Raw genomic sequence first — 27844 nt, forward strand, 5'->3', positions numbered from 1 at the left:
GGAGCATTAATGTGAAAAAAATAACAGATCGCAGTGAAGCGTACCATCTTTATGGGACTGCAGGGCTGTCATTTCACGTCCTCATATCCATATAACAGCCCAGCGTTTCCAAAGTCATTTTGCCCTCACTGAAACTGGAGGGCCCTTAAGCATGTGTCTGAAGTGTGTGTGTGTGTGTGTGTGTGTGTGTGTGTGTGTGTCTGTGTGTGTGCGTCAGTTTCTTTGTGCGTTCTCTGTATGCGTGCAGGTTTGCGTCTGGAGTTGCGTCACTGTCCGGAGTTTTTGCGCCAGCATGGGTTTCCTCCCAGCTCTCCGGACTCCTCCTCCTCTCCCTCCTCGTCTGTATAAAATATGGCCTCTCGCCCGCCTCCCTCAGTCACAGCATCGTCTCTGGAGCTCAGCTCAGCATCTTCAGATCGTCCTCGCCTGCTCCACACAAAGAGCTGCAGGTAGGAACAAAGAAACTTACTCTTCTTTCTTTAGTGTTTCTATCAGCAGCACATTAACAGAGCAGCTTATGAGAAAGTGACTGACCTCTGGAGCTTTTGGGGGGAATTTTTTATTTTTTTTTACTTTTTGAATTTCCATTCAGTAGGGATTTTTTTTTTGTATAAATCTTGAATCAACAGAAAATGAGACCTATTTTTTTCTTTTACTTTTAAAAAGTGATTTTTTTTTTATAATAAATTAATCTTTTAAAAATGTATTTTAAAAATTAGGTTAAAAAAATAAATTTCCTTAAATACTAGACATTAAAAAATAAATCCAATGCTTTTAGTGAAACCTGGAAGAGGATTCAGTATTGCTGTCAGAAGGCAAGGCAACATCTTATATTGCACATTTCACATAATTCAACTTGCTTTTTAGAATAACTAACATGAACAACATGAAACATTATCTTTAAAAAGATAGTTGAACATGTAGAGGAGCTATTAGAAACATGAAAATTGAACAAGGAAAAACAAACCAGCAGATTATATAAAATACAGTGAGGAAGTATCTCAGCTCAAAGGTGTTCAAAATGTTTTTCCCCCTCCCGAGGAGAGGAGAGGAGAGCTTTTACACACATTACAGTACCACATCATTAACAGCCCGCTGAATAATGAATGAGAGAAAATGACCAGCTGCTGGCAGGAATTATATTAGCATGAAGAGAATGACTATTTAAATCACCACTGTCAGTTTAAAAGTGATTATTCAGAGTGTGGAGTTACAGAGAAAGAGTTACACAAATACAAATCCACGTGCGGTTGAAGTTAAAACTGCAGAAACTGGGGCGGCTTCACGTCAAAATCCTTCACCTTGATTTCCTGAGCAGGACTGAAAGAGGAAAAACTGGAGGAGAAAATGAGAGACGAGCAGAGAGAATCAGAGTGATCCGCGGAGAGTCGAAAAGGGGGGTGGGGGTGGGGGGGTTGTGAATTATTGGTTACTGAAAGCCTTTGGGCAACTGCCATCGTTGGTTTTATCTAATTGGATGTTTCGTAAGAATGTTCTGGAGTAAATTCATCACAGCCAATATTCCTCTTTGTCGGGCTCCACCAAAACGAACCAATCAGTGTGATGAGAGCAATATTGAACTCCTTCAGCAAACTGATGCAATATGTTCATTATTAAAAACCAACTATGGGCACTTCCCACAAATGTATGAGAGAATTTCATATAGAGAGAGCAGATAATTGAATTTTCTTCCCTCATTACAATAATGTTGATACTGATGTTGTTTCAAATGCAGCACACAGATCCAAATTAGGATTTACAGATAATTGCTGTGTTTCCTTTGGGATTCTGCTCATGCTGAGGGTGAAGACTCATCCCAGCTTGTGTGTGTTTAACTCTATGACACTAAAGCGATCTTCACTCTAGCTGCAGGACTGAGTGTGTGAGAGAGACCAAAGGATGTTTGTCAGGAGTTCAAACAAATCCATCAGAGGTGAACCTCGTCCTTATTCTGAAGAATCCGTCTTACTGGGAATTTCTGTCCTCTGCAGTGAAAAAAGACAAAGAACAGAGGAAAACCAGTATAAGAATATCTGAATGTGACATTAGTAATAATATTGTCTGTGCTTGTGTGTGTGTCCAGTCATGAATGTAGGAATCTGTGTGTGCGTTCTCCTGGCTGCTTTATCCAGCGGTTCCCTCAGTCTGCCTTCACCGTCCGTGGTAAGATATGCAAAATCCACGCAGCACCCGCACGTGAAATGCTTTGCCAGATTTGAGACCTTTCATTTTAATTCCATTTATTGGCCAAACATTGTGCAACACATCATCACATCAGATCATCTGAAGGCTAAAATGTCTCGAATGTTAGAATTGATCATTCTGGCTCTGCCCTGCCATCTCCATGCTCTCTGTGACAGAGAGCCGAGGGGAAGCCTCCCGCCGCCGACAGCCTACAGCCGTCCCCTTCACTCAACCACACACGCCAGACCCGCTCGGCTCCGGCGCCGCCCTCAGGCCAGTTTTCCAGCTACAGCCAGGACGTGGACGGTCCACACAGACTGAGCCAGCTCCTGGCCAGAATCATCTCCAGGAAAGGTGAGCCGTCAACCCGAACCGGAGCGAGCGTCTCTCCCTTCAGCCGTCCCGTCACCGGCCTCTGTTCTGCTCCCGGTCCTGTTGCTTCACTCATCCGTCCCTCGGCGCTCTGCTGTCATTCACGCTGTGCCCCAGTCCCACCATCTGGCATCTCCCCACCTCCCTCTAGCTTCCTCTCTCCTGTCTCTTCCATTCCTACCTCCCTGCCCCCCCCCTCCATCCTTCCCACCCCGACTCTCCTCCTCTCCCTCTGTCACGGCGCATCTCCGCTCGCGTGACGAGAGGCCTGCTGAGCTCGCCGTTCTCACAGAACACACAGACGAGACGGGAACAGAACCCGGCAGCACGGCTTACCTCAACAATGTCCTTCCTCTTTTTTTGAAAATAGAAAATGCTGTATTGCACCGGTGTTTTTCCCCACCCCCCGTCGTCACTCGGCCCTCTCCTCGTTTCCAGGCTCTCCCTTCCAGGCCAGGTCGTCTCTCAGCAGCAGATCGAGCGGCCTCCCTCCCAGCCACAGGATAACTGACAGAGACTACATGGGCTGGATGGACTTTGGACGCCGCAGTGCAGAGGAGTACGAATACTCCTCCTAAAGCCACGGTGTGCTTTCCACTTTAAAACCTAAATTACAAATCCAAATAAAAGCAAAACACACACACACAAAAAAAAAATGCAGAGCGCTTTTCAAACTGGACTCACTGTAACTCGGAGAGAGCTGAACTAGCGTGCAGGAGGATCTCCTGAAGTTCTTTATAGATTGTTTCTTTTCAAATGGCAGCGTTACGTTTCAGCAGAAAGTCTTAAAGCGATCCCAGAGAATCAAATACAGCAGTGCAGAGTGAAAAGCACAAACTGCATTTTGGAAAGCACAAAGGTCAAATCTATATGAGATGCCTGGGAATCTGCTTAGCGTTGAATAAAGGAAGACATTTTGTACGTCTATCTTCCCGGCTAAGTGAAATATTAAAAAAACTAAAAAAGAAAGAAAAAAAATGTTTTTCTTAAATCAGTGAGAAATGCAAATATTGTGATGTTTTCAGGGTGCAGTTGGCGGGATGATCCCCAGCATTTCATGTAGCTGCTGCCTGGCTGGAGGGAGGAGGAGGAGTGTTGCTCATCGCTGGGGCAGAGAAAACACTGGCTGGAAGCATTTGGCGCCGTTCTCCAGGGCTTCCTTCACCGCTTCAAAAACCAGCCAAACAAAAGACTTTCCTGGGATTAGCTGTTCTCCTGGATGCAGTATCGTCCAAACCGAGATTAAAATCAGTGTCGAGTATCCTGACGAATGAAGAGATTCTGAAACAACTTCATGGCTATGTATTAAATACACATAAATGTCGCCTAAAATAACTGAGAAATTCATCAGTAAAATGTCTCCAGGTAAACTAAATCAAATGCTCATAAAACCGACAAAGCGATGTCTCCTCTGCCGCAGTGATGAGAACAAACCCCAACGCTTCAAGTTGTACATAAAACGTGATAAAAAAAAAATCAAGCTTTTATTTTAAAATTGTCTTCAAAGAAATCAAGATTTGATGTATATTTGTCTGTGAATCTGACACAAAGCAATATAAATGTACCTGTATATGATTATTTTGATCAGAATAACATTAGAAAAATGAATAATATTCTGTTTAAAGTGCAGAATCCGAGCAAAGTGTTCAGTCATTGATTTTCTCTTGCTGGGAAAGAATAAAATATTATGTTGCGACAGATTAAAGGAGTATTTTTCCATTGACACTTGCATACTTCACACTTTTTTCAGGTTGTTTTGACTTCATCAACTGCGACACAGTAGTGTAGTGGTTTGCACTCAGAGATATCTGTTGGATCCTGTGTTTAGGGTTTTCTTTCTTGTCTGGAGTTTGCATGTTCTCTCTGTGTGATGGGTTTTTATCTGCTTCAAAGGCTCATTCCTCTATTGAAGGCCAAGCTTAATCAAACAAAAATATGTACTCACATGCTGCTGATAAACACAAAAGACCCACACACTGTGCCTGAGCACAGACACAGGAGCTGATATCGTCATGACGACAAGCGAAAACAAACAGACCAATAGCATCGTCTCCTATAAGTCGCTCTCACGCACAGCAGAGGAGGAAAAACAACGATCCAATAAGGTCTGTTGATGTGACTCTATTCTCCTGTCTAATGCACACAATGCTTGTGTTTGTTTATTATGCAACATCTTGAATGGTTTGTATTGACTCTGCTGCGGTCAGATCAGCAGCAGGAAGTGACAGGAAGGGAGGAAACTGACTGTTTTCTTTATGTCTAATCCTCCTGCATTGAAACATCTCCACAAACTTTCTCTCTTAGAAATACATTTTCAAAAAAAAAATATGTCAGATTAATGGCAAACTGATTGTTTTTAACAGTTTGCTATCAAGTGTTCTATTTCATCATTACACGCGTAAATCCTCAGACTAAATTTATAGTATCGCAACAGATGGTCAGTAGACTTGTATCTTTGTGTTACTGTGGGCACAGCGAAGAGTGAAACTGGAGAAGATAACTGTGAAAATATTTTTCTGTGCAATTCCACATCAATAAAAGCCAAAAAAGATGAAGATGAATTCCACATAGGAATTCAGCCTGACCTCAGACTCGAACCAGGGATATTCTCACTGTTACAGCAGAGCAAACCACTGCACCAGTATGGCTCAATAAATATAAGTTACCCTGAAACTCAACAGAATACAAAACTAAAAACACAATAAACCGTATCTTCAACGCTCAGTAATACTAATGTATTTAAAATATCGGCTTCCTCACCCGTCGTTCTTTCCTCTGATTTTTCTTCACTGCATCCTGATCTTTCTGAGATGTACCAACTTCCTGTGGAATACAAATCGATAAGTGAAATGATCAAAAAAGCATTTACTTATTCATGCAACAAAATCAATACAGCCCCTTTAATACTTCCAAACATTTCAAACCCTCTTTGACTCACTAATGCCAAAGAAGCGTGAGAAGATGACGGACGTTCACGGTTCAGATACCCTGGAAACTCAAGGTTCTGCAATCATTTCTCATGCAAATGACCAGATATAGCATTCCTTCCTATTTATTGCATCTGATTAATAAATAATTAACAGGAAACATGAAGAACTACTTGTGCTGAACAACAAAAACAATACAGATAAATCTTTACATGAAACGTAAAAGTTTCAGTCACTGCTTACGCTTTAAATGATGAAATATGGAGATTTCTGGGCACTTTGGTTTTTCAACATTTCACATAAGTTTTGAAATCATTTCGAGTGCCCCGTGAAGAGTTTGTCGAAACAAAACTTCAAAGGATATCGTCACTGTCCAGTGAGAGCGAGAACATCCCCTGCTGGGTTTGCATGTTCTCCATGTGCCAGTGTGTCAGCTATCAGTTATACAGTTTAAAAAAACAAACCAAGATAAAACAGCATGCGAGGCAAATCAGTGAGGAAAAACTGCCTGTAGGAACGTATTTGGGTGTGTAGTTTGGGACACGCAGGTATTCAAATAAAACTCCAAAAATAATAGTGACAAATAGCCAGAAACGTTTTAATGAATCTGTTTATTTCTTCCTTTATTTAAATACAATAATTGCTTTCCGCGCCATTCTCTGCTGGTCTAAAAACAGGAAAATTAAAAGTCTGCATTCATACATTTCAACCATAGTCGTACCGCAGTTTGACAAACATATATTCAACATTTAAAAAAAAAAAAAAATGAAAAAAAGGTAAACATGAAAAATCAAATAAGTGGAACCAAGTTTATAACAGCCATTAAAACTGATAATTCAGTATTTACCAAAGCCAGCTGTAGTGTTACAAAGTGCTAAAAACCTGTTTGTGGAGCATTTAAGACAAGCAGCAGACATCTGGGAGCAGCCTTCAGGGTTTCATCAAGATGTGAGTGGAAGATTTAGGAGTTTGCTTTGAGGTTATATCTGAAAACAAGAACAGGCTTTTTTTTCTCAAGTGCAAACCAAAAGAAAAAAAAAAAAAGTAGCATCTGAAACTTTGGAAATCTACCAGCTTCAGTTTCCCTGCAGCGCTCAGATCAGGGGCTTCATGGACAGAGCTTCAAAGTGCAAACCCAACATCAGAGGTAAACTTTACAACATGATTCTAACGTCACCAAATCAATGCTTCACTGTCCGTCCGTCCGCCCTCGCTTGGCTTTCAGTGGGTTGATTTGGTGACATTCTGAAAACACCCAGTCCCACGGTGTGTATTTACAGGCTATGAAGAGGAGAGCAGGTTCACAATAATACCATAGAACTACATGCATCCTATAATGAACTCGTATGAGGAAACATTAAGTGCATTCATCGTGAGGAAACCATTAACAGGATACCTTTACAGCTTTTTTTCCCCCCATGGTGGGTGATCTGAATGGACGTTTGGCACTGTTCTAAGGGGGTTAGTAAAAACTGGCTCGGGATGATGTATGATGGAGACGTGAATCGGCTGGTGTGTTCATGAAGGCTAACGGAAGATTTGGCAAAGTGGTTGTGGCAGTTGTTGCTAGCTGAGGAGCGACGATGTGAAAAGTGAATCATGAATCAGAGGTGGAGGCGGGCTGCGGAGCGATGGAGTCAACTTGGCACCGATGTAACAACCAGCTTCAAAACCTACAAGACCGAACCTTCTCCTTCCTGTTCTCAACAAGCCAGCCAACATCTGCTGCAGAAAAAACTGTTTTCTGATCACTGAATGAAGTGAATGACAGTAATGAGACACAGACCCTGAAACGCACCTTAAGACCACGACGCAGTGATGAAGTCTTCATCTGAACTGTTCCACGTCGCTGCACAGCTAATCATCTAGTCACGCTCCTCTGGCTCTGCTTTTGAGAGTCCAGCTCTGATCCAAAGATTAAGAACACTGAAACAAAGCTCACTACACTGGAGCCAAGAGGGTTTCTCAAACTAAAAACGTACTCTCACAGTAGCGAATAAAAGTACCGGCACGCAAACGACACACTCAAATAAAATGTCTCACTGGTATCGTAACTGCAATACTTATTTGTACATAAGATATTTGAAGAAACTAGAATATATTCAAAAGAAAATCTTGTTCAAACGCATTCTAATTAAAATCAAAAACATAAAAAAAAAACCTCCTGGACAGGTGATATATATATACAGAAACCTCATGACGCTACAGACGACAGTAATCTATAAAAAGCAGCACAGTCCCTGGTCATTAAAATATGAATTAGATTTAACACCTTATTCAAGTACCCTCGGAAAACATGGAGCTAAAGGAAACTGCTGGACGACGAGCTATGTATGTATTGATATGCAAGATGTCTATGAAGGTGTGTTTTTAGTGTAAATTGGTAAATATGACTGTTTGCTTCACTTTACCCTTCTTACGGTTTTGGTCCAAGTTTTGGTTCAATATCTGTTTGGAGGTACCACGATCAGCAAATATTTAGCTGCTACACTTTTTTTTGTTTTTTTTATAAGGGGTGCAGGATATTTTTGTAAACTGCACAGTATTTCTATGCTGTGCGTGTGCGTGTGTGTGTGTGTGTGCGTGTGTGTGTTAATGGAAGTGTCCCATGGCCTCTGCAGCTTTCACCCTCACCACAGGGTCTGGGTCCTGGAGCAACATCACTAAACCTGCAGACGAATAAACACACACACACACACACACACACACACACACACACACACACACACACACACACACACACACACACACACACACACACACACACACACACACACACACACACACACACACACACACACACACACACACACACACACACACACACACACACACACACACACACACACACACACACACACACACACACACACACACACACACACACACACAAACAGTTAAAACCAGGAAACACACCGAGAGCAGCTTTACTTTGTGAGGTAAAGGAAATGATGTTTAGCAGCACCTTTACTGATGGTGCCCATGTTGAGGTGGGAGAGATGCTCTTCTGGAAGATTCACCAGCAAAAACCCTGAAGGTTGAAAACATCTCAATCAGCACGAGAGATCACCTTTATAAAACTAGAATTAGTAATTCCATTTCAGACGTGACTTTCGGAGGAAAGTTTAGCACAGTATGGGGTGAGATTAGTGTTGTACCTATAAACATGGCCGCTCCTGCTCTGACCTCGGCCCAGCTACTCTTGAAGAACTGGACGACTGAGATGTGGTAGAAGTTCAGCATGCCGGGGAAATCCTGAATCTGCAAACACAGCATGCTCTGAAGGTCAACAAACGGCTCCTCTGAGGGGAAACTACATCAACATTCAGCACTGCGTTCAGTCTGCGGAGCTAATCCTACAGGAATATTTAATATTAGAACATCAGGATTTACAGAATTATATATTTCTTCTCGCCTGCTGACTGTTAAATAGGAACATAAACCAGCCGGTATCTCACCAGGTATTTAGTGAGGTCGTTGATAAACTCTCCATAGTGCAAGCTCTTGTCGTCATGGAGGTGGTTCTGAAACATGGCTGTGATCTGCTCCGATCCCACCACAGGAGCACACACTCGCATCGCATACTTGCACGCCTGAACAACAACAACAAAAAGGACAATTTCAAATTTGTACAGCACAACATGGAATTTCATCTATTAAAATGTGTGTGTGTGTGTGTGTGTGTGTGTGTGTTTTCCTGCGGTACCTTGACCACCTCAGGGTTTGGGTCGACCAGGTGTAACAGCAGGCTGACCAGGACGTTGTGGATCTGGTCTTTGAACACTTGCTCTCCGGAGCCAAACTTGGACAGGCTCCCCATCAGATTGATGGACGCGCAGCGGATATCGTCGTTCTCCTGGTCGAGCCGGAAAGCGACGCTGTCAGCATTCACTCACTCAACAGATCACATCTAAAATACACTATTCTGGGTTCCGCTTTTAAAGTTAGAACAGACATTGTTACCAACTTACACTTTCCAAGAATGGCTTGATCTTCATGAAGATGTACACGACGAGCAGGTGGACGTTCTTCTCGTCCAGGTAGAGCAGAACTTTAGACAAACCAGACATGGCTTCAAGGGTAATCAATTTACCTGCACAAGAAGCCAGAAACTGTAAATCAGCAGCGTGTTCAGCAGAGACGATCAATAAGTGAACCTGTGAGACTCGCTGCGACGTAAAGGTGAGCTACACTCGACATTATCGACTTCACTGACCGGGGTCGTCTTTCTCCTCCATTCCTGAGCTCATAGCTGCCAGCAGCTCTTTGGCATATTTATTCACCTGGTGTGGGAGAAAGAACGGTGAACAGACCGCCAGAGGACTGTGTGGCATTTATTCCTTGTGTATCGTGTGCGTGTGTGTGTGTGTGTGTACCTTTTCAGGAGATCCCACTGCTATGTTCCCCAGCCCTCGCACAGCCAGCATGCGAACGGTGCAGCAGGGATCCGATATCCTCTCCATCATGTTGTTCATCAGGACGTCTATCAGCATCAGCTCCGTCACCACATGATGGTTCAACAGCTGGAAACCACGGGGATTCAAAATCAATGACTTAAATCACAACGTAAATCATGCTGTACATACTAATATACACAGCAGGATTTTTAATAATGTCGGTAAAGGAGCCGCAGTCTCAGGGAGGTCAGGGGAATCTCTCCCGGTTCCGTTAATGCGTCACCTCAGAAAAGAAGGCCGTCACTGTGATCCTCTGACACTCATAGATGTTGTTCAAGGACGGACACAAACACTCCACAATCGCAGGCAACCTGGGACCAGCATGCTTTGCCATTGCCCTACAGAGAAAGAACACACATGAATTTACACAGCGAGTAGAATCATGAATAATTACGACTTTAATTTTCACACATTTAGAAATTCTATGAAATATATCTTCTTAAGATTTTTCTACACACCTTCAGCTGTATATCTACCAAGGCCGATCTGCCACCAGCTGGTTCAGTGTGTGTACCTTGCTAGTAGTGTGATCCCCGTCGTGTGTGTGGACGGCTCCTTCAGTGCGTCCCAGGCGTTGTCTTCATCCAGTCTCTTCATCACTTCATCCAACTGCGCTCGCGCTAACAAAATTCTGAGTGCCTCAGCCGCCACCCTGAGCAAGACAAAGACATCAAACCATCTGGACACGTAAACACATTCCACATTTTATAGAATTTACCTTTTTTTCCCCCCCATGAGAAAATAAAACTCCTGCCTACCCTGCTACATGTATGTGGGCCGTTTGTTTAGTGTTTTTGATCTTTGGTGCAGCGACTCCAACGCTTGCGCCGACTCTGATGGTGAGACAGGAGAAGAGCCGGGGAAACAGACTGACCGCCGGCTCCTGACTCTGGCCGTTCAGCAGCAGCTCTCTGAGGCCGCAAGTCATCTGCAAACAAACGTCACACACACACAACTTTGAGCCGCAGACAATAAACAAACCTTCATTTTCCCATCAATAACTTCTGTGAATATGAAGGGATCGGCAGGATGTCAGGGACTTACAGCGAGCGGCTGATTGGTGGCCATCTTGGTGGACCCTCCCCTCATCATGGACTGATTGTCCATGTACGGCGCACTGATGAGAAGCTTCTCCATCACCATCTCCATGATCTGACTGGCTACAATGGGGTCTGCCCCCAGAGCCATCCACATCTCACACGTCCAGCTGCACAAACACACACGGCGCCGATTCATTTTCTACGAAGAATGACCTGAAACCAACCCGATGAAACATTCTGTGGCGCTGCGGAGGCAGAGCCTGATGGATTTCAAATGATGTGCACATACTTGTCGTAAGGGAGAGGCTGGTTAATCAATGTGTTGATGACAGTCTGGAGGTGCTGAGAAGCCAGGATGAGCACCGTCTGGCCAACAGCAACTCTCACCTGCAGTTAAACAGGAAAAAATGTTGCTTGTTTTTTAGAGATAGCGAATTAACTTTTACTTTAAAAAAAAAAAAAAAGATGCAAAATGAGTCTTCTAAGTCAGGTTCAATGGTAATAGTGTATTTTATGTTACAGACATAAAAAAGAAAAAAAAATGCCACAAAATTAAATATTGATCACCCAGAACAGCAGTCGGCAACCTTTGGCACGCCGTGGCATTAAAGCTTTCAGAGTGCAAAAACATCAGTTTTGGATCTCAATAAAGTTATGGCCACAATGGCAAAGATGATCAACTTCACCCTGAAGCGATCTGCACTGACGCACCGGCAGCTTCAGTCCCTGCTGGAGGAGCTGGACAGAACACACACACACACAGATCTCCCTTACCGCTCAGCAGTGAGACGGCTGAGCTTTGGAAAACTTCTGGAGCGATGTGTCCGCTGCTTTGAAGCTATCAAGGCCTTTCTGGTTAAAAAGGGTCAAACGCATCCAGAACTGGATTGTGAAACTCGTTTCATGACGGGACACCTGAAAGAGCTCAACTCAGACTGCAGGGTGCAGGACCAACTGCTCTGGACGTGTTCGAGACGTGAATGGCAACAAATATTCTCACACTGGGTGACAAAGTGTTCAGAGCTCAGGAAACAGCTGGAAGCTGCACCAGTACAAGATGTCAGAGCTCACATCCTCGCCTGCACCGGAGATATTCGGCCGTCTCCGGGGCTTTGCACCGGCGCTGCTGTCAGTCTTCGGGTATACATACTCGTATCTCCGTGAGGAGGTGTTTTCACATAGTGAAACATGCTCAGCCCCACCTGCGGTCTGAACAACGCAGCGCTCTGCGGCTGGTTTGCTGCTCAAAGTAATGAACTACAAACCCCAGATGACAGAGCTGAGCCAAGCAAAGCAGACCAGGGGTCAACACTGACGTTCTGGAGGCATCTGTTGATCTGATGTTGCTTCAACCTCCACCAGGTTTTAGTTTAATTGTGTAGCTTTTAGTCCATGTCTTTGAAATGTTGATGTGGCTATGTTGTTATAACAGAGTAGTCCAAATGTTGCTGTTTTTAATTTTATTTTTTTTATGATATACCAAAGAGAGTTGCAAAAATGTGGTTTGATGATATTTCTGTTCTGCAGTGATCTACCACAGATCTTGTTCTGTTATGGCTGCTTGTTACAATGTACAGATCCAGTTGTACTGCGGTCTCAGTTCTCTTCCCAGTAGAATATCTTTATAAAGCCTTTTTTTTTTTTATTTGATAACAGAAAAATACCTTTAAATGTTTTCTGCAAGAGTAGAATAAAATTCCAAGTATGCTGGACATGATTTTGCATCATAATTTACCTTACTAATAAAACTAATGACTCATAACTGAACTACAGTCTAGTTGAGAAGAGAAGTGTCAAACTGGCACTCCGTGTCACAAAGGTTGCCGACCTCTGACCTACAATATGTGTAGAATAATAAAACCACATAACAACCTGCTCCTCTGTGATGCTCTGCAGACGCACATGCAGCACCTCCAGCATCTCGGGGACCTATTTTATATAGGAAAAAGAAAAACAAACTGACAAACACTGAAGGCAGTAATGCAGCAGGTATGTGTCAAACACTTTATATACATTTTTAAATCTAATAAATAAAAACGAATTTCACCAAACAATAAAGATGATGAGAGAGTAAGTATGAGCTACCAAGTCTTGCAGCCCCGCTCCTCTGTTCTTCAGGAGAGTATTAAGGATGACAGAAGACGCTCTGGAGCAGTTTGTCTGGCTGTCCACCAGCCCTTCAAACAACATGAACACCAACGTGGCCAGCTGCTGCTGAGGCAGACGCTTACTCATCACCTGACACGGACAGGACAGGAGGAAATCACACACCGTCGCACCGCACAGGCTGCTTTAAATACCATCTACCTGATAAATACTCCAGAAATAAACAACGAAATGCAAATAGGCACTCTACAGTGAGCTAAGTTAAGCATTTGGTTCAGATGAAGGGTACCTTTGTGAGGTCTGAGCAGGTTTTGTAGAGAATGGAGTGGTCGGGGTTTTCTAGTTGATTCTTTAAGAGCAGCAGAGAGTCCACACCTTCGTCCTTATAATCTAAAGCGAAACCTGGAGAGCAGCAAAGATTCAACAGCAAGTTTCACCTGAACAACATACTAAAAAAACAACAATAGTTCAAACTTGTCACTTTCGAGTTCCTAAAACTTGTTAAGAACAAGGCCTCGTGTGACCACGTCAGAGCCGAGAGACAGACTTTAATGACAGACGTTTCCTGTAGAGATGAATGACGCATGAGGAGTCTGTACCTTCATATCGCAGCTGTATGTAAATCAGTGTGTAGATACAGTCCATCGCAGCAGCGCGGACAGCAGGATGAGGGTCAGAGCATCGAGGAGAGAGTCGACCCAGCAGGGCTCCGAGGTTGTGGAAAGACACCATGTTCTGCACAAACACCGAAACTCAGTTCTCCTAATGCAAAACTAAACAACACAGTGTTGAGAAAGAAAACTATTTCATACAATTCCTCAATGATTACTGATTTGAAAAGTGGATGCATGTGTAACAGCAGTGTGTGTGTGTGTCTGTGTACCTTGACGGTCAGGTTATCCAGATAAAAAGCCAGTATGTGAGCAGTGGCGGTGACAGCCCGCTCCCTCTCATGATCCTGTCCAGAACTCAACCAGGACTCAATGTGCTGCACAAAAGATCACACACAAAACACACTGTAACACAGAAAACGCAGGCATGTTGCTGCCTGACAAAGACTGACAAATTAAAAATTCTTATTATTTATTATTGTGAAAAAAATCTCAAAGTCGATCATCTGTTCAGGTTTCACCTTGAAAACACTTTGCAGGCCGTCAGGAGTGGGGTCCCTGGCCAGAACACTCTTCAGCAGCTCCTGCAGAGCAGCCATGGTGTCTCTGTACAAAGCCTGCAAAGTTTTACCACAACATTTCAGAAAGGAAACGGGACAACATCTGGAGCTCAAGCCTGCTGAGATCACCTGACTTTCTGAAGCTGAAGCAGTGTGTGAATTTTGCATTTCACCTTTCGTTGCTTGGGGTCAAGTATTTCCTCTTCTTTAAGTTTCTCGGGAGTGTGTGTTTCAGGCGGCAGAGACAACGCACTGTTGACACACACCTTGAGCAAGTCAAAGCTCTCATTCTCGCTCAGCTGAGGGTCCAGCGGCCTGAAGCACTTTGGGTCAAAGAAAAAACACTGGAACAAGACAGAAAGTCCAAACACAGACAACCACAGACCAAGTATTGAATCAAATACTCAGCTGTTTGCCTCTGAAATTAAAAGTTCATGTTTTTTTGTTTTTTTTTTACTCTTTGCTGTTAGTCAGGTGTGAACTGGGCTTTCCAGCAGAAAGGATACATAAGGTTGGCACATGTGGTCATCACCAGGTGGCGCACTGGAGTCCTCAGTGAATCTGCAGACTCTGCTTTGATAAAATCCTGACCAGTGAAGACAAACGCAGGGAGAATGATCAAACCCAGGAACCGATGCCATAAGTTAGCGTGGAACGACAAAGTCTGCCTTCGTCCTACTGACCAGCATGACTGTAATGAGCTCCTGCTTGCGAGAGAAGACGTAGCCTTGTTTCTTCACGCACTCGCTGATGGCTTTTCCAATGTGTCCCACACTCTGAATCAAACTGAGCTTCATCGTGAGGTCCTGCAGACACACACACACACATATGGAATAGCAAGTGAAAAGACGCACAAAGATAAGTTCTCAGGAATGAAAAGATCAAGATGCACCGCAGCGTCATTTAGCAGATGCAACTATATAAAGAGCAAAAGCAAAACTAAAATCAAGACCAATCACCAGGCAAAGTAATCAATCCAATAGAGACGCTGTAGATTGACGGAGAGAAGTTTCAAGCCGATACAAAATTCACACATCTGAAGGTTCTGCCTAAAAAGGCGGCAGATTAGATCAGAGCCAAAGAACCTTTTGAAATTAGAAAGAAATATTGAAAGTATTTTTATAATCAGGGTGAGTAACTGATAGGCTACAGAGCAAACCACCTTCAAAAAGGTACAATATGGAAGATTTACGAGCCTTCTGCAATCAAACAGACCGAAAACAAAACATGCATCATCTCAGATTGTTAAAAGGCTAACTAGCTGCTCCCAATGCCACTTTGAGATGTCTCACCTCAGTCAAACTACAAAAGAAAAGGTATTATAATCTGAATGCTCAATAAAAAATAATCCTCTATTACAGCCATTATCAGCATATTATACAAGCACACAGCCAACTTTCTTAATGATTGTAATGCAATTTGTGATTTCTGCAGGTTCTTGCAGTAAATGATAAAAATGGAAAGTCAGGGGAACCACCGGGAGTTTATTTTTTAACCACTTCCTTCTAAAACTGACTCAATCACTGAAACTAGAAAGGTTTTACTGGCCACATCTGTCACAGCTGCTTTCACCTCAGCTCCTGGGGAGACCACCGAATACCTCCTCACCCATACTTCCTCCAGCCCTCTGAATTTAGATCATGTCAGTCAGATGTAGTGGATCATCACGTCATTACAAAACAGCAGCAGGGCGGGGATGAGAGGATTTCTCAAATCTGAGTTATGTAAGAATGTTTCGGGTCACTTCTCGTCTTAATATTTCTGGCAGCTCAGTAAACGAAGCAGCTCTTTGCAAATGTTTCAATACGTGATGCAAACAATCCTGCTGAAAATGTATTAACATCACTCATTAAAAAAGGATAACTAGAAGCTCACAACAAATAGAAATGACAGTGAGAGTCAAAGTGTTCAACTCAACTCCACCACCCAGTGCACAGAGCGGTATTACAGGACAGGACTCTTACATATTGTACCTTCAAGCAACCAGAGAAAACAAGAAATGAGAAGAAACTGCTGTGGAGATCGGATAAAATCTGTAAGGCAGAAGTATAATTCGACAACAGACTGTGGTCGCAGCACTGGAATCGGACGAACACATGATTAACCGAGGACTTCATCTTCAATGAACTATTTAGAGAGTGGTGAGTAAAGCAGAGAGGCCGTTCCTTCGTCCTCTGCCGACACGACGTGTTCAAGTTGTGGAGTGTGAACGATTTATTTTTTTTCTTCAAGGTTTCCTTCATATTTGGATTCATTTCTTACCCAAAGAAATAAGAAATGAAAGAGCTCTTAATGGGTTTTCGGCATTTTTTTCTTTTTCTTTTTTTTTTTTTTACAGAACCTGAGGATTAATTAGGATGAACTGTGATCTTGAGGGTGACAGCAAACACGGCTGTCAAGTTTCCACTCCAAGGAAGCAACGTCACTCATGACCGACAGCAAAGTGGGACTAGTTATTAATCATTAATGGAGGAACCTTGAAGAAAAAGCAGCTGCTTAATTGTTCTCGGGTGACGTTTTCTTGATTAGTGAGGAAGGATTGTTCAGTGACAGCATCGTCACCAGTGAGCAGAACCGAAAGCAGCACAGCGTCACCAAACAGAGGAAAGAGAAAATGTTAATGGTGAGGATATAAGAACACTCATAGCCCCTGCACTCTGTTCACAATACCTTTGTCTCTACTTTAATCCCCAGAACCTGTATAAAAAAGAAGTGATTAAGGGTTGAAAAAACAAAAGAAAATTGAAGAAAAATGGTTAAAAACTCCATCAGAGCATTATCATCTTGTCTGCAGTTTTTATAGAAAAAGTGAAAATTGGACAACTGACAGAAATAATTTCTTTTTTTGAATTAAGCAGGAATCTGAATCATTTTCTCTGAGTAGCTGTAGGAATAAAAGGAATTGTGCTCCATTGAATCTGCTGTTTTCCTTCAGTAACTCTACACTACCAGGAGAACAGCTGCCTTTAAAATTCCCTTTAATTTTCCTGTCTCAGGATCGACGTTACCTTGGTGTTGAAGTGCTTGCTGATGCAGCGCAGGATGTCCTGATCAATGCGGTTGAGTATCTTATCGGGAGGAGCGTTCAGAGCCACCTGGCCGTAGCACAGGATGAGCGTGCTTTTCACCTTCTCCACCTCCACGTCGTTACGCTCCTGGCGTGAAATAAACAGATCGATAAGGATTCCGTGAGAATCAAAATGAAAACTTGAACACATATCTTCCTCATTTTCCTGTTTTCCTTGCAGCTGCATCATGTTATCTGTACTTTGAGCAAGTTGAAGATGCTCGGCGACTTCTTGAAGGCATCGGATTTGCCGAACTCGTCCAGCTTGGCCAGAGTTCCCTCTAAGTGGCTGTTGGCACACAGGCCGACGCCCATCGAGACTCCCTGATAGAAGCAGATGAAGCACAACAGAAGTCAGACTGCAAATGTGTAAAACTCTCCAGGACAAAGTGATTGCCAACTCTCTTTGAGAGAGATTACAACATACCTCTCTTTCGACTGCGTCGTTGTGCCGTGCGGTGAGCAGGACTTCCTGCAGCTGCTTTTTAACCACCTCCTTATTGAAACACTGCTGGAGAGTCACTCCAATGCAGCGGTAAAGAAAGCTCTAAAGGCAGAGGAAAAGACAGGGTAAAGCTATAATTGAGTTTTTACTATAAACACCTATAACTGTATTATTTAAAAACTTAACACATTAAAATATAAGCCTTTGTGGGATTGGATTCAAGCGGCCAGTAACAACATTTCAGGTTTTCGTAGTTTAGCTACAACTTTATTACTGGTTGAACTGATGAGAAACTAAAGCTGAAGCACCAACCTTCTCCTCCAAAGCGTTGTTATAAGTAGAGAGGTATCTTGTTGCCTCAGTTGCTAACTGAGACGCCCACTTCTCCTCATCAATCGATGCTATAGTTTTGGACAAGAGCTGAGGGGGAAAAGACACTTACACTCAATCCAATGAGATCTAAATATTTCCAGAAAATTCTAATAAAAACAAACTGGTTTGTGGAAATCTTTGCATGAGAATGTACATTTCCAAATTTATAAAATGGTGATGAGGAGCATTTAGTCTCCACGCACATAAAGGGAGTTTTTCCATAATGAAAGAAATGTATCGAACCACACCTTCAGTATCTTCTCCTCCCACTGCTGCTTGTCCAGACTGTCTGCCGTTGACTCTGCAGACAACAACAACACAGTTACACCGTTTTCATTAAGAGCGAAACAACCATTATACTTGATGGATAAACGAATGCAGGATTAAGCTGCTTTCCACTTGTGTTCAGATTTCATTTTATGAGTTCATGAGCTCTGGAAATTGAAACAGACAGCTAATTTGTTCAGTGAAATTCCTTCAGATAACAATATGGCAATTTATAATAATGTAATAAATTGGATTACAACAACATTGTTTTACCACATAATGATGCTATTCTGAGCTCAAATGTTGTGCAGCTATAAAGTCTGTATGTCACGATCAGATTTCAGTACATGAAAGCACAATGACGTGGTTTTTTTTACCCTCTAATATTGAGAGCAGAGGAGGGATCTCGCTCTCCCAGAGGGACTCTGTTTTGGGGTGAATGTTGACATTCAGGATCTGGAGCAGAGACAGGGACGGAGCTCCGTGATTTCTGCAACTGAAGGGGAAAGCTGCGTTCACCTAGAAAAAACAGACAGAAAACATGTTCCCTCAGCAGATTAAATACACTGTATTTTTGATCAAATCTACTGAATATGCAATAATGTAGGTTAACCTTCAAAGAGTGAGTCTGAAACATCAGTAGAGACGATCACCAACTGCCAGAATATAAGCAGCCAGCCAATATTCTGGCATCATGAATATACAAGTAGTGGTTCTCAAACTACAGGGCAGGAATCCAGTGAGACGTGCCAAAGAGCTTCAGAGTAGTTCACACAGGGATACCTTTTCCTGGCATGTTTTTCCATTCAACTTCATTAAAACAAACATTTTTAGAATTTAATTTGCAATAATAATAAAAAAAGCTACAGTGCATAACTGACCAGTACAGGTTTAATTTAAGGACATTTCAAAATGAAAGTATCCAAATTTTTGCCAGTGGATCCCACAGGCTGTTAATAATAGAATATAATGCGATGAGAAAAACAACTGGAAGCTTAGCATTTAAGATAAATATCCTATTTAAAATAGGGGGGTAAAAAACTTAACCAGTGAGAGGGCTTCACGTTGAAAATTTTCTTCTCAGTTAGATGCAAAGGAAAAAACACATACTACTTTTAACATTACAACAGTTTAAATAATAAGGAAAGTTGCTCACCAGCAATCTGATCATTATTGTTTGAGGAGACGGAAGATTGACTGAAAAAGAGAAACAATCATTAAAAAAAAGGCTCAGAAATGAATGATTGAACAACCTAATTCAATTTTTAAAAATTCATCTTCATACAACTTTCAGACTAACTTGGACTGCCTACAGCAGATTATTTTCCCAACCCTACATTAACTCCATACAGATGAAAAGGCTTTTCAGATGCCCCCCCTACCTTCTTGTATGAAGTCTATTTTAAAGCTGGCCTCCTCGTTACTTTTCTTCTTGGTTCCCAACACGATCAGACTCTTGCAGAGAGGAGTGGTGGCATTGCTGTACTGTGGGGGGGTCAAATAGTGCAGCAGCTTTGGCCATAGAACCTGAAAACAAACAAGTTAGAAATCTCACTCACCCATTTTCCTCACTAATAGCTTTTTTTCCCCCCAGAGCAGATCAACAGAACAGTGAACGCACATCAGCTAGCCGTCCGACAGTGGTGGTCAGGAGATGAAGGGTGTTGTCACACATCGTCCTCAGTGCCTCGTTAGTGACTTCCTCTGGATCAAAGGGCCTCTGACCTGGCTGCACACACACGAGTACAGACATGGATTGGATTTAAAATCCAATCCATAGTCCGATTTTAACAGAAAATAACCAAACACACAAATCAGAATAAATTAAACGGTAATGAAGAAACTCATACCTGGTGTGTGTCGGGTAAAGCACAGTGCTGAACTATGAATCGAACCAGTAATTCTCCTCCATCCAGCTCCAGGTATCCATGATGAGCCATAGCACTGATGATCTGGACCACACGCTTCTTCACCTGAGAGCCACAAGCACAACACATCAGGAAAAAAAAATGTAATGTAAAAACTAGATACTTTGATTAAATCTAGACATTCATTAGCTACTTAAGTAAACTGTGTGTGTGTGTGTGTGTGTGTGTGTGTGTGTGTGTGTGTGTGTGTGTGTGTTACCTTGTTGCTGTGGTCAGCCATGGGCTGTCTGATACTGGCCAGAATCAGGAGCTTTTTGCCTTCCATGGTAGAAGCTGTAATAAACAGGCATTAAAATCCAGATGTGTTGAACTGGGTGTGTCAAAGTCAATAAATTGAGTATTTGCACTTAAATAATTTCTCCTGATGTGACTAAATTGAAAAAAAAAAAAAAAATCCACTTTATTCATTAACGCATGTTCTCAAAGTCTTTGATAACAGACAGCAGTGTATCAGTAATCAGTAGTCGTGCTTGAATCCAATATCATGTTTCCTCACTGCTGGAGTTGATGAGGTGACGCAGCACAGCCAGCGAGCCGATCCTGTTCCGCTCATTACTGTTTTCCAGTTTCTGAAGAACAAACATGACCAGCCGGTCTGGGAACGCTTTAACTGCAGGGAGACAGGAGGAGGTAGAAGAGAACTTGAAAAAGAAATGTGGAGATTTTGACAGAGTTAAAACCAAAAAAAAAAAGCCGACTGACTGCTCCAGTTAACACGATTATCTTGTGAATGAAATTGAGGGCAGCGCACTGCGGCATGATTTCATTACTGCTCTTGTGACTCTATAGAATTAAACCACATGGAAAAGTCTGTTGGGTAACATCCAACAATCTGACCACAACAGATCACATGTTAACATTTTACTAATCAGCTACTTTAATGTGATTGATCAGCTGACAGACACATGAATGCCTCTCAGGAAAAAAAAAAAAAAAAAGTCAGTACCAAGCAGGCTGAAGCATCGCAGGACCTCGTTGTGGTTTTTGACCGTCTGTGGGTTGTTGTAATCCACGGGGGCAGACACCTGTGGGAAACGGGAACGGTGAGTGACTCAGTCAAGTGACCTTTCAGTGGGGAAATGAGAAAATCATTAAAACGAAAAAAAGCATAAACCTTCGACTGGACTGGCTTAGTTTGTCTAAAGAAAGCGCCCATCGCACAACTTTTTATGGCACAACGTCGCATGTGACAAGTTTCTACTCTGCTGAAAAGAAGAACTGAAAACTCATTTGAAAACAGTTTTCCCTCCACCGTCTCCCACTGATGCACATCTGTTTTCAAGCAGCAGTTACATTTATTGTTAAATGATACTTTGCAGAACAACATGAATGACAAGTTCTCCAACAAATCCGATTGCCAGGACTGTGTCACCGGTGGATAAAGTCTGCAGCACATGCAGATCATGTGACAAAGCTGTGAGCAAACAGCATAACAGGTGAGGCCGAGTGTTGAAGGCTGAGTCACAACGCTATAAAAACAGCCGACAATGCAGATTCCTACGGTGCTCAACAAGAAAATTACAGTCTGAAGTTTAGCTTTAGAGGCTCAGAGGAATACTGAGTGACGATTTTAAGAGAAACACACTTTTTGATGAACATGGTAAGTCACTGTCTCATTTCATATCAAATCAAGGGCGTAGAGTAAATCAGTCAGAATTCAACATGCTGCAGATTTACACCCATAAAATCCAACCTACTGTCACTTTCAGCCAGAGTGGGTCTTACTGCTGTGGTGTCTCGTACACCTTGACATTTTTACGAGCGTCCGGTCATCAGTCATCTGCAGCCGTCTTAACTGAATATTTCCTGTCATTGATGAACTTTTTCCAAACAACGGCTGGCTTGTCATTTTGAAATATTAGATTACGCACGGAAATTCATTTGCTCTGACTTAAATTGGAAACAAGAAATTTAAAGAGAGCCTCTGATGAGCGCTCTGGTGTTTGTCTGATGCACATTAGGTACCTGGAGATGCAGGGCGAAGAGCAGACTGTCCAGCTGTGTTTCCAGCACTCTGCTGCCCATGTTGACAGACGCCTCCAGGACTTGGCAGAGACTCTGGTCAGACAATGAAATCATACGGAAGTGAATGAGACATCGCTTAGAGATCAAAGTAGAGCAACATTACTGGCTTTGTAAAGACAGGAACCGATGTTGCACAGCCCATAAGCTCTCACTCACCTTGCTGATGATGTAGTGCTCGTTGTTTTTCTTGTACAGCGACAGGATGGCAGGAACGATTTTGGGAATTTGCTCCTCCAGCTTGTCGCTGGCCATCAGGTGGCACATGGAGCCCACGGCCTCCGCCACCGTCAGCCTCAGCTGCACCACGGAGACACACGGCGAAAGGTAGTAAACACAAATCCCATCAGGACCTCTGGGATATTCCTGAACTTCACGTGATCTACAAAGGTAAACTAGCCACGTTTCATTGTCCGACGGTTTTTATGAATCAAGTTTAAAACTTCTGCAGTGTTTCTTTTTCATTCAAAGTGTGCCTTTTGAACTCTGAACGGCACCGTTTTCTTCCCGTGGCTCACCTCTACTTCTCCATTTACGTAACTTCCTTCAATACAAACTGCACATGGTAAAATGTCAGTTGTAGGTTAGCTTTATTGTTTGTATATTCCTGTACTTCAAACCACTGAGCAGCAGCTGCAGCATGGGCCTGCAGCGGCGTCCTCACCTTGGGCTCCCTGCTTTGTAACCAGTTATTGAAGAGGGTGTCAAAGGCACAATAGATTTCACTGGAAAATGTGTCTTTTCTGACAGTGGGATCAGGAGCTTTATCCAGGTTGGCCAAGTACTCCAAAATGCTGTCACTGAAGTGACACAAAGCTGCAAGAGAGAAAGAAGAAGAGGGGAAAGGGAGTAAAGGCGATGCATGATTCACATAACCAGGCCATTTACAACATGCAGAGAATCTGAAAACTAGCCGGAAGCTGAGAAATCGGGCTTTATGTCTGTATTTCAGTCATTGCTCTGCCTCACTTTACTTCAACAGTACATGAATCAATCACAGACAAGATTCACACAAGCGTCTAAAGAACAGCAGTAACAATGGAGTTGAAGTAATCCCAGATCTCTTACCAGAGGAAAAGACCCACTTCATGTTGTCCTGCTTGGCAATGTTCAGCATGGGCAACATGGTGCCCAGAATAGCGTTGAGGAAGGGTACCATGCCATAAACTAGAGCACAAGGAGAAGAATACACAACGGTTCATATTCATTATGTTAAATGAGCAAAAAAAGATCAGAAATATTCCTGCAGGGTGATTATTCATGGTTATCATCTCCATTTGCAGTGGATGGAGAACACATCCAGAAGAGCGGGACAGTATAACGTAAATTCTGACAGCACAGAGAGGATTACAATATATTTAAAGAAATGCCCCAATTGTAGGTCAGGCTTCAGTGAATCATATTAGCAACCAACAAGAGATGCACTAATTAGCTGAGTACATCTTACAGAGTGTTATTTCTGTTCGTAATAGAAAAACAGAGAAAAGTCCATTTGAATCAGACAACAAATCATCTTTTGGAGTCACAACATCAAGAGCCCCACTAAGCAAACACATTCTACAAATCAAAAAACCGGAAAATGCTTTTTCTCATCCAGTTTAACAAGTTCTTGTTTTCACAACTGCCTCTGCTTTTGAGCCAGTTTTCACTTCCTGATCTGTGGAATTTCACTCCGCTCATAATGAGACTCAATCTTTTCTCTTACACACGGTAAATAGTTTCTTACCGTTTGAATCTGACAGATTAGCAAGTGTCTGAACCACAAAGAAGTGAGGCAAGACTCCAGGCTGAAACTTGCTGAGAATCTCCTCCATGATATCGTTGATGTGTTTGTTGCCCACAGCCACCAGGATATTACTGGCTGCCTGCTGCCAGTCGGGGACCACCTCCTGATTCCCCAGGACACACAGTCAAAGACCAGATTAATAAATAAAACTGCACATGTAACTATTTGTGTCGAAAACAGAATCATTTCATGTTTATTCATTTATTTTTTTTTAACCTTTGATCGAGTCATTTCTTCTGAAGCCAAGATGATAATGCTCTTTATTTGGGGACCGCTGATTTCGTCAATCCTGCAGCCGACGATCAGCTCGATAGTTCGCAGAATCACCACTCTGTGGCTCACCACCAGCTGAGGAAGGAGGACATAACGAACATGTGGAGAAACAGAGGTAGAGGAAAGCCACATTATTGATGATGATGTGATGTTTATAAAGAAATCCCAAAGCAGGCAATACTAAAATGGTAAAACAGTGACTCAATTGCAACAACAACATACTTGTAATAAATATTGGGAGCCAGCTTTTGGATACAAAAACAAAATAGGGAAGAGTTCATTTGGAACCATTTCAACAGAAATGACTTCCTGTGTCCTGTCACCGACTCGGCTGATAATCACAAGGCGCTGCAGCGTCATATACAGATGCTGATTCAAAACTCTATGATGAAATCTCTAAACTAAAATAAAAAAAGAGAGAAATGAGTTTTGAAATGTCACGCTACATGTGCAACTGTTTTTTTCAATTGGCATTAGAATGACTGTTTTGTACTGTGAATGGATGACCAAAGAGAAAGGAAAACCTGGATTTCAGCACTATCTTTAGATTTACAAATGGGATTGCAAATCATTATCAGAATCTCATCCAGCTGTAAACTGTGTTGTTAAAATTTAGACAAAAAGTCACATTAGTCGTTGCTTTGAAAACTGTAATGGGTATTTTACTGGCAGGTTTTTTGCCTGCAAAACAAGAAATAATGACAAGATTTTTGTTATTATGATAAATGTGTTTCTATATTCAAGTCTTTGAGGTTTTCCAGTATGACTGACATCCAAACAAGCAGGGAAGCCACATGATAGCAGCTCTAAGAGGTCATAATAAGTGTGACCAGCTTAACAGATTACAGCATTACTATGTGACTAGCGCTGGCTGGCGTTGTCTCAGAGTCAAATCAAGTCCATGAGGCACTATTTTCTTTCAGTCCCTTCCCCAACCTTCAATCAATAACATCAACAATAGTAATTCAGAATACGGAGGAGCGTTTGGGAATTTCCAAAGCAGCGTTGGTATGTTGTTTAAGACTCTGAGTTGGTTCCCATCAAAAGGAAGAATACTGATACCTGAAGTCGTATTATTTTTTTAGGCTGATACCAGAGAGAGGAAATGAGAAGTGTGTCCTCTGGGGTTTTACCTTGGGGTGTTTCAGGAGGTAGTCCTGACACATGGCCAGCACTCGGTCTGGCTGCTGTTTTCCCAGAGTTAACAGAGACTTTCTGACTTGCTCCTGGACCTCTGTGTCTTTATCGTTGGCTGCATCTAACAGAGCCAAAGTTATCTCTGGAAAAAGACAAAAAAAAAAAAAAAAAAAAAAAGAGCAGAACAGAATGAGAAAACACAACTGAATAACACTGGAAAGGGAAGAGAAGAGACTCACGTTCTACATCAGTCACGTCCATGGTGGACAGCTGGAGGGACGGCCTTGGCCAGCCAGAGGACAGTGATGATAACCTGAGGGACAGATTGAATTAAAGAAATCCACAAAGCATGATGATTTCCCTGCCATATTAAACTGAAATGCAGGAGCAAACAGTGAGCTGCCTGGTTCTCCATTTATAAACCTTCACTGATTACAACCACAACAGGATAAGATTCATCATTTAATTCATGGATTTTCCACAGAACATCTTAAAACAATATCATCTGCGTCTGTCTCCTCCCACACATCAACATCTTCACATAAACTGGTGATGGTTCATTACAGGACACGATGATATTGAAGCCACTGCAGCCTCGCCGACACTAACATTCAAAAGCTGTGGATATTATAACCGAGTAAAGCTGGAAGAGATTCGGAGACTTGCTGAATCACCTGTTCAGGTCGCCGACAGGTGAACAGAATCAGCTGAAGGGCAGCCAGAAGCTAACAGGATCTGTCACTTCTCCACACTAAAAACCAGCTTCGACACACCGGCGTTCAGAACAAACACGCCTCACGCTGACGACCCAGGAGAAATTGTTACCATGTCGCCTACTGCATCGGGTTTTCTTATGTTTAACCTCCATTTATCCTGGTGATGGTGCAACCAGCAAACCAGACACACACGTTAGCATGCTAGGCTAGCAGCAGCAGCTGCCGCTACGGAAGAGACGCAGAGAGAGAAAAACAACCGCAAATAAACACAAACCGAGACAGAAACTCACCCCGACTCCCGCTGAACGGCCGATAATCTGTAAGCTCTCGCTGGCGGAGCAGTTCCTGCTGTGGGGTGACTGACTGGCCGCAGCCCCTGTCAGCGGGGATCGTGTTGGGCTGCAGGTGTAAACACGCCCGGTCATGTGCTTCCAGTCAGCAGGGGCGTGGAGAGCGGAGGGCCGGCCCGGAGGGCCCGGGAGCCCGGGCTCCACCCTGCACTCCGCGGCACCACTGCACACACACACACACACTGTCTTGACCAGCTATCACTGGATGCTTAACATATTCATATCATCATCAACTTTAATGTGCCATTGCAGCCATATACAGTCTATTATAGATCGAAGTGAAAATATTAAGTTGACATATTGCATTAGCAGCTGAATTTTCTTCATATTATTATTTTTTTTTTTTTGCTTCAAGGAACCTGACATTTTGTTCAAACTGTTTTTTTTCATTCATATTGTCAAGTAAAGTCAAGTCAAAGTTTATTTATATAGCACATTTACAAATGGCATAGCCGTGCCAAAGTGCTTCACACAAGTGCAGAGAATAAAAGCAATCAAAAAAGGTGAAAAGACAAAAATACACAAACATTAAAACACATCTCAAACTCGAACACAAGGTAAGACCTAGCTGAAGGCCAAGGCAAAGAGGTGGGTCTTCAGCAGCGATTTAATAATTCCCACAGACTCGGCTACACGGGTGTGGGGGTAAGGGAGTTCCACAGCCTCGGGGCAGTAACAGAAAAGGCTCTGTCCCTCCTGGTTTTTAACCTGGTCCTGGGAATGGTGAGAAGGCGTTGGTCAGCCGACCGTAACGCTCTGGAAGAATTGAGGGGGCGGAGAAGATCGGCCAGGTAGGGTGGGGCAAGGTGGTGAAGTGATTTAAAAACTGTTAAAATGATTTTGAAATCAATACGGTAGCGGATGGGGAGCCAGTGAAGGGAAGCGAGAACCGGGGTGATATGAGCGTGTTTTTTGGTGGAGGTGAGGAGTCGAGCAGCGGAGTTCTGGACGAGCTGCAGTCGGTGGAGTTGGGTTTTATCAATACCGGTGTAAAGACTATTGCAATAATCCAGGTGAGAGGTGATAAAGGCGTGCATGGCCTGCTCCAACCCTGCCTTGCGGAAGGTAAGTTTTAATTTTGGCCAAGGTCCTCAGGTTGAAAAAACTTCTTCTGATGACTGCGCTGATCTGCTGCTCAAACTTGAAGGAACTGTCAAAGACCACACCCAGATTCCTGACAGCTGGCTTGGACTTCATGGCAAGAGGACCCAGGGCGTTGGAGTA

General features: G+C 42.9%; 2 protein-coding genes across 3 annotated transcripts; one reads left to right on the forward strand and one right to left on the reverse strand.

Annotated features, from left to right (window-relative positions):
• Positions 1–362: 362 nt before the first annotated feature.
• Positions 363–3191, forward strand: LOC115396764 (cholecystokinin-like). Its single transcript, XM_030102781.1, has 4 exons — positions 363–449; positions 2084–2163; positions 2361–2538; positions 2995–3191. The coding sequence occupies exons 2-4, from the start codon at positions 2086–2088 to the stop codon at positions 3132–3134; spliced, it is 396 nt and encodes a 131-aa protein (XP_029958641.1). The 5' UTR covers positions 363–449; positions 2084–2085; the 3' UTR covers positions 3135–3191.
• Positions 3192–7902: 4711 nt separating this feature from the next.
• On the reverse strand, positions 7903–26682 carry mroh1 (maestro heat-like repeat family member 1). 2 transcript variants are annotated; one of them, XM_030102724.1, is made up of 45 exons: positions 26561–26682; positions 25794–25867; positions 25551–25696; positions 24361–24492; positions 24085–24247; positions 23427–23525; positions 23023–23174; positions 22518–22658; positions 22302–22394; positions 21283–21361; positions 20833–20946; positions 20536–20609; positions 20259–20381; positions 20030–20137; positions 19791–19935; positions 19565–19605; positions 18786–18927; positions 18390–18442; positions 18082–18189; positions 17752–17871; positions 17526–17648; positions 17266–17412; positions 16928–16954; positions 14941–15063; positions 14764–14843; positions 14431–14572; positions 14219–14314; positions 13970–14074; positions 13686–13821; positions 13376–13488; positions 13066–13218; positions 12853–12909; positions 11270–11367; positions 10985–11147; positions 10699–10868; positions 10455–10592; positions 10164–10278; positions 9860–10006; positions 9700–9766; positions 9455–9576; positions 9190–9339; positions 8942–9076; positions 8642–8744; positions 8449–8514; positions 7903–8152 (listed from the first exon to the last, which is right to left on the reverse strand). In XM_030102724.1, exons 2-45 carry the CDS (start codon positions 25813–25815, stop codon positions 8076–8078), a joined length of 4908 nt encoding a protein of 1635 aa, XP_029958584.1. In that variant the 5' UTR covers positions 25816–25867; positions 26561–26682; the 3' UTR covers positions 7903–8075. The 2 variants fall into 2 exon arrangements, with proteins under 2 accessions (XP_029958584.1, XP_029958585.1); XM_030102725.1 differs by lacking the exon at positions 16928–16954.
• Positions 26683–27844: the final 1162 nt, after the last annotated feature.

The sequence above is a fragment of the Salarias fasciatus genome, chromosome 11, assembly GCF_902148845.1.
Source record: "Salarias fasciatus chromosome 11, fSalaFa1.1, whole genome shotgun sequence".
Lineage (NCBI taxonomy): Eukaryota > Metazoa > Chordata > Actinopteri > Blenniiformes > Blenniidae > Salarias > Salarias fasciatus.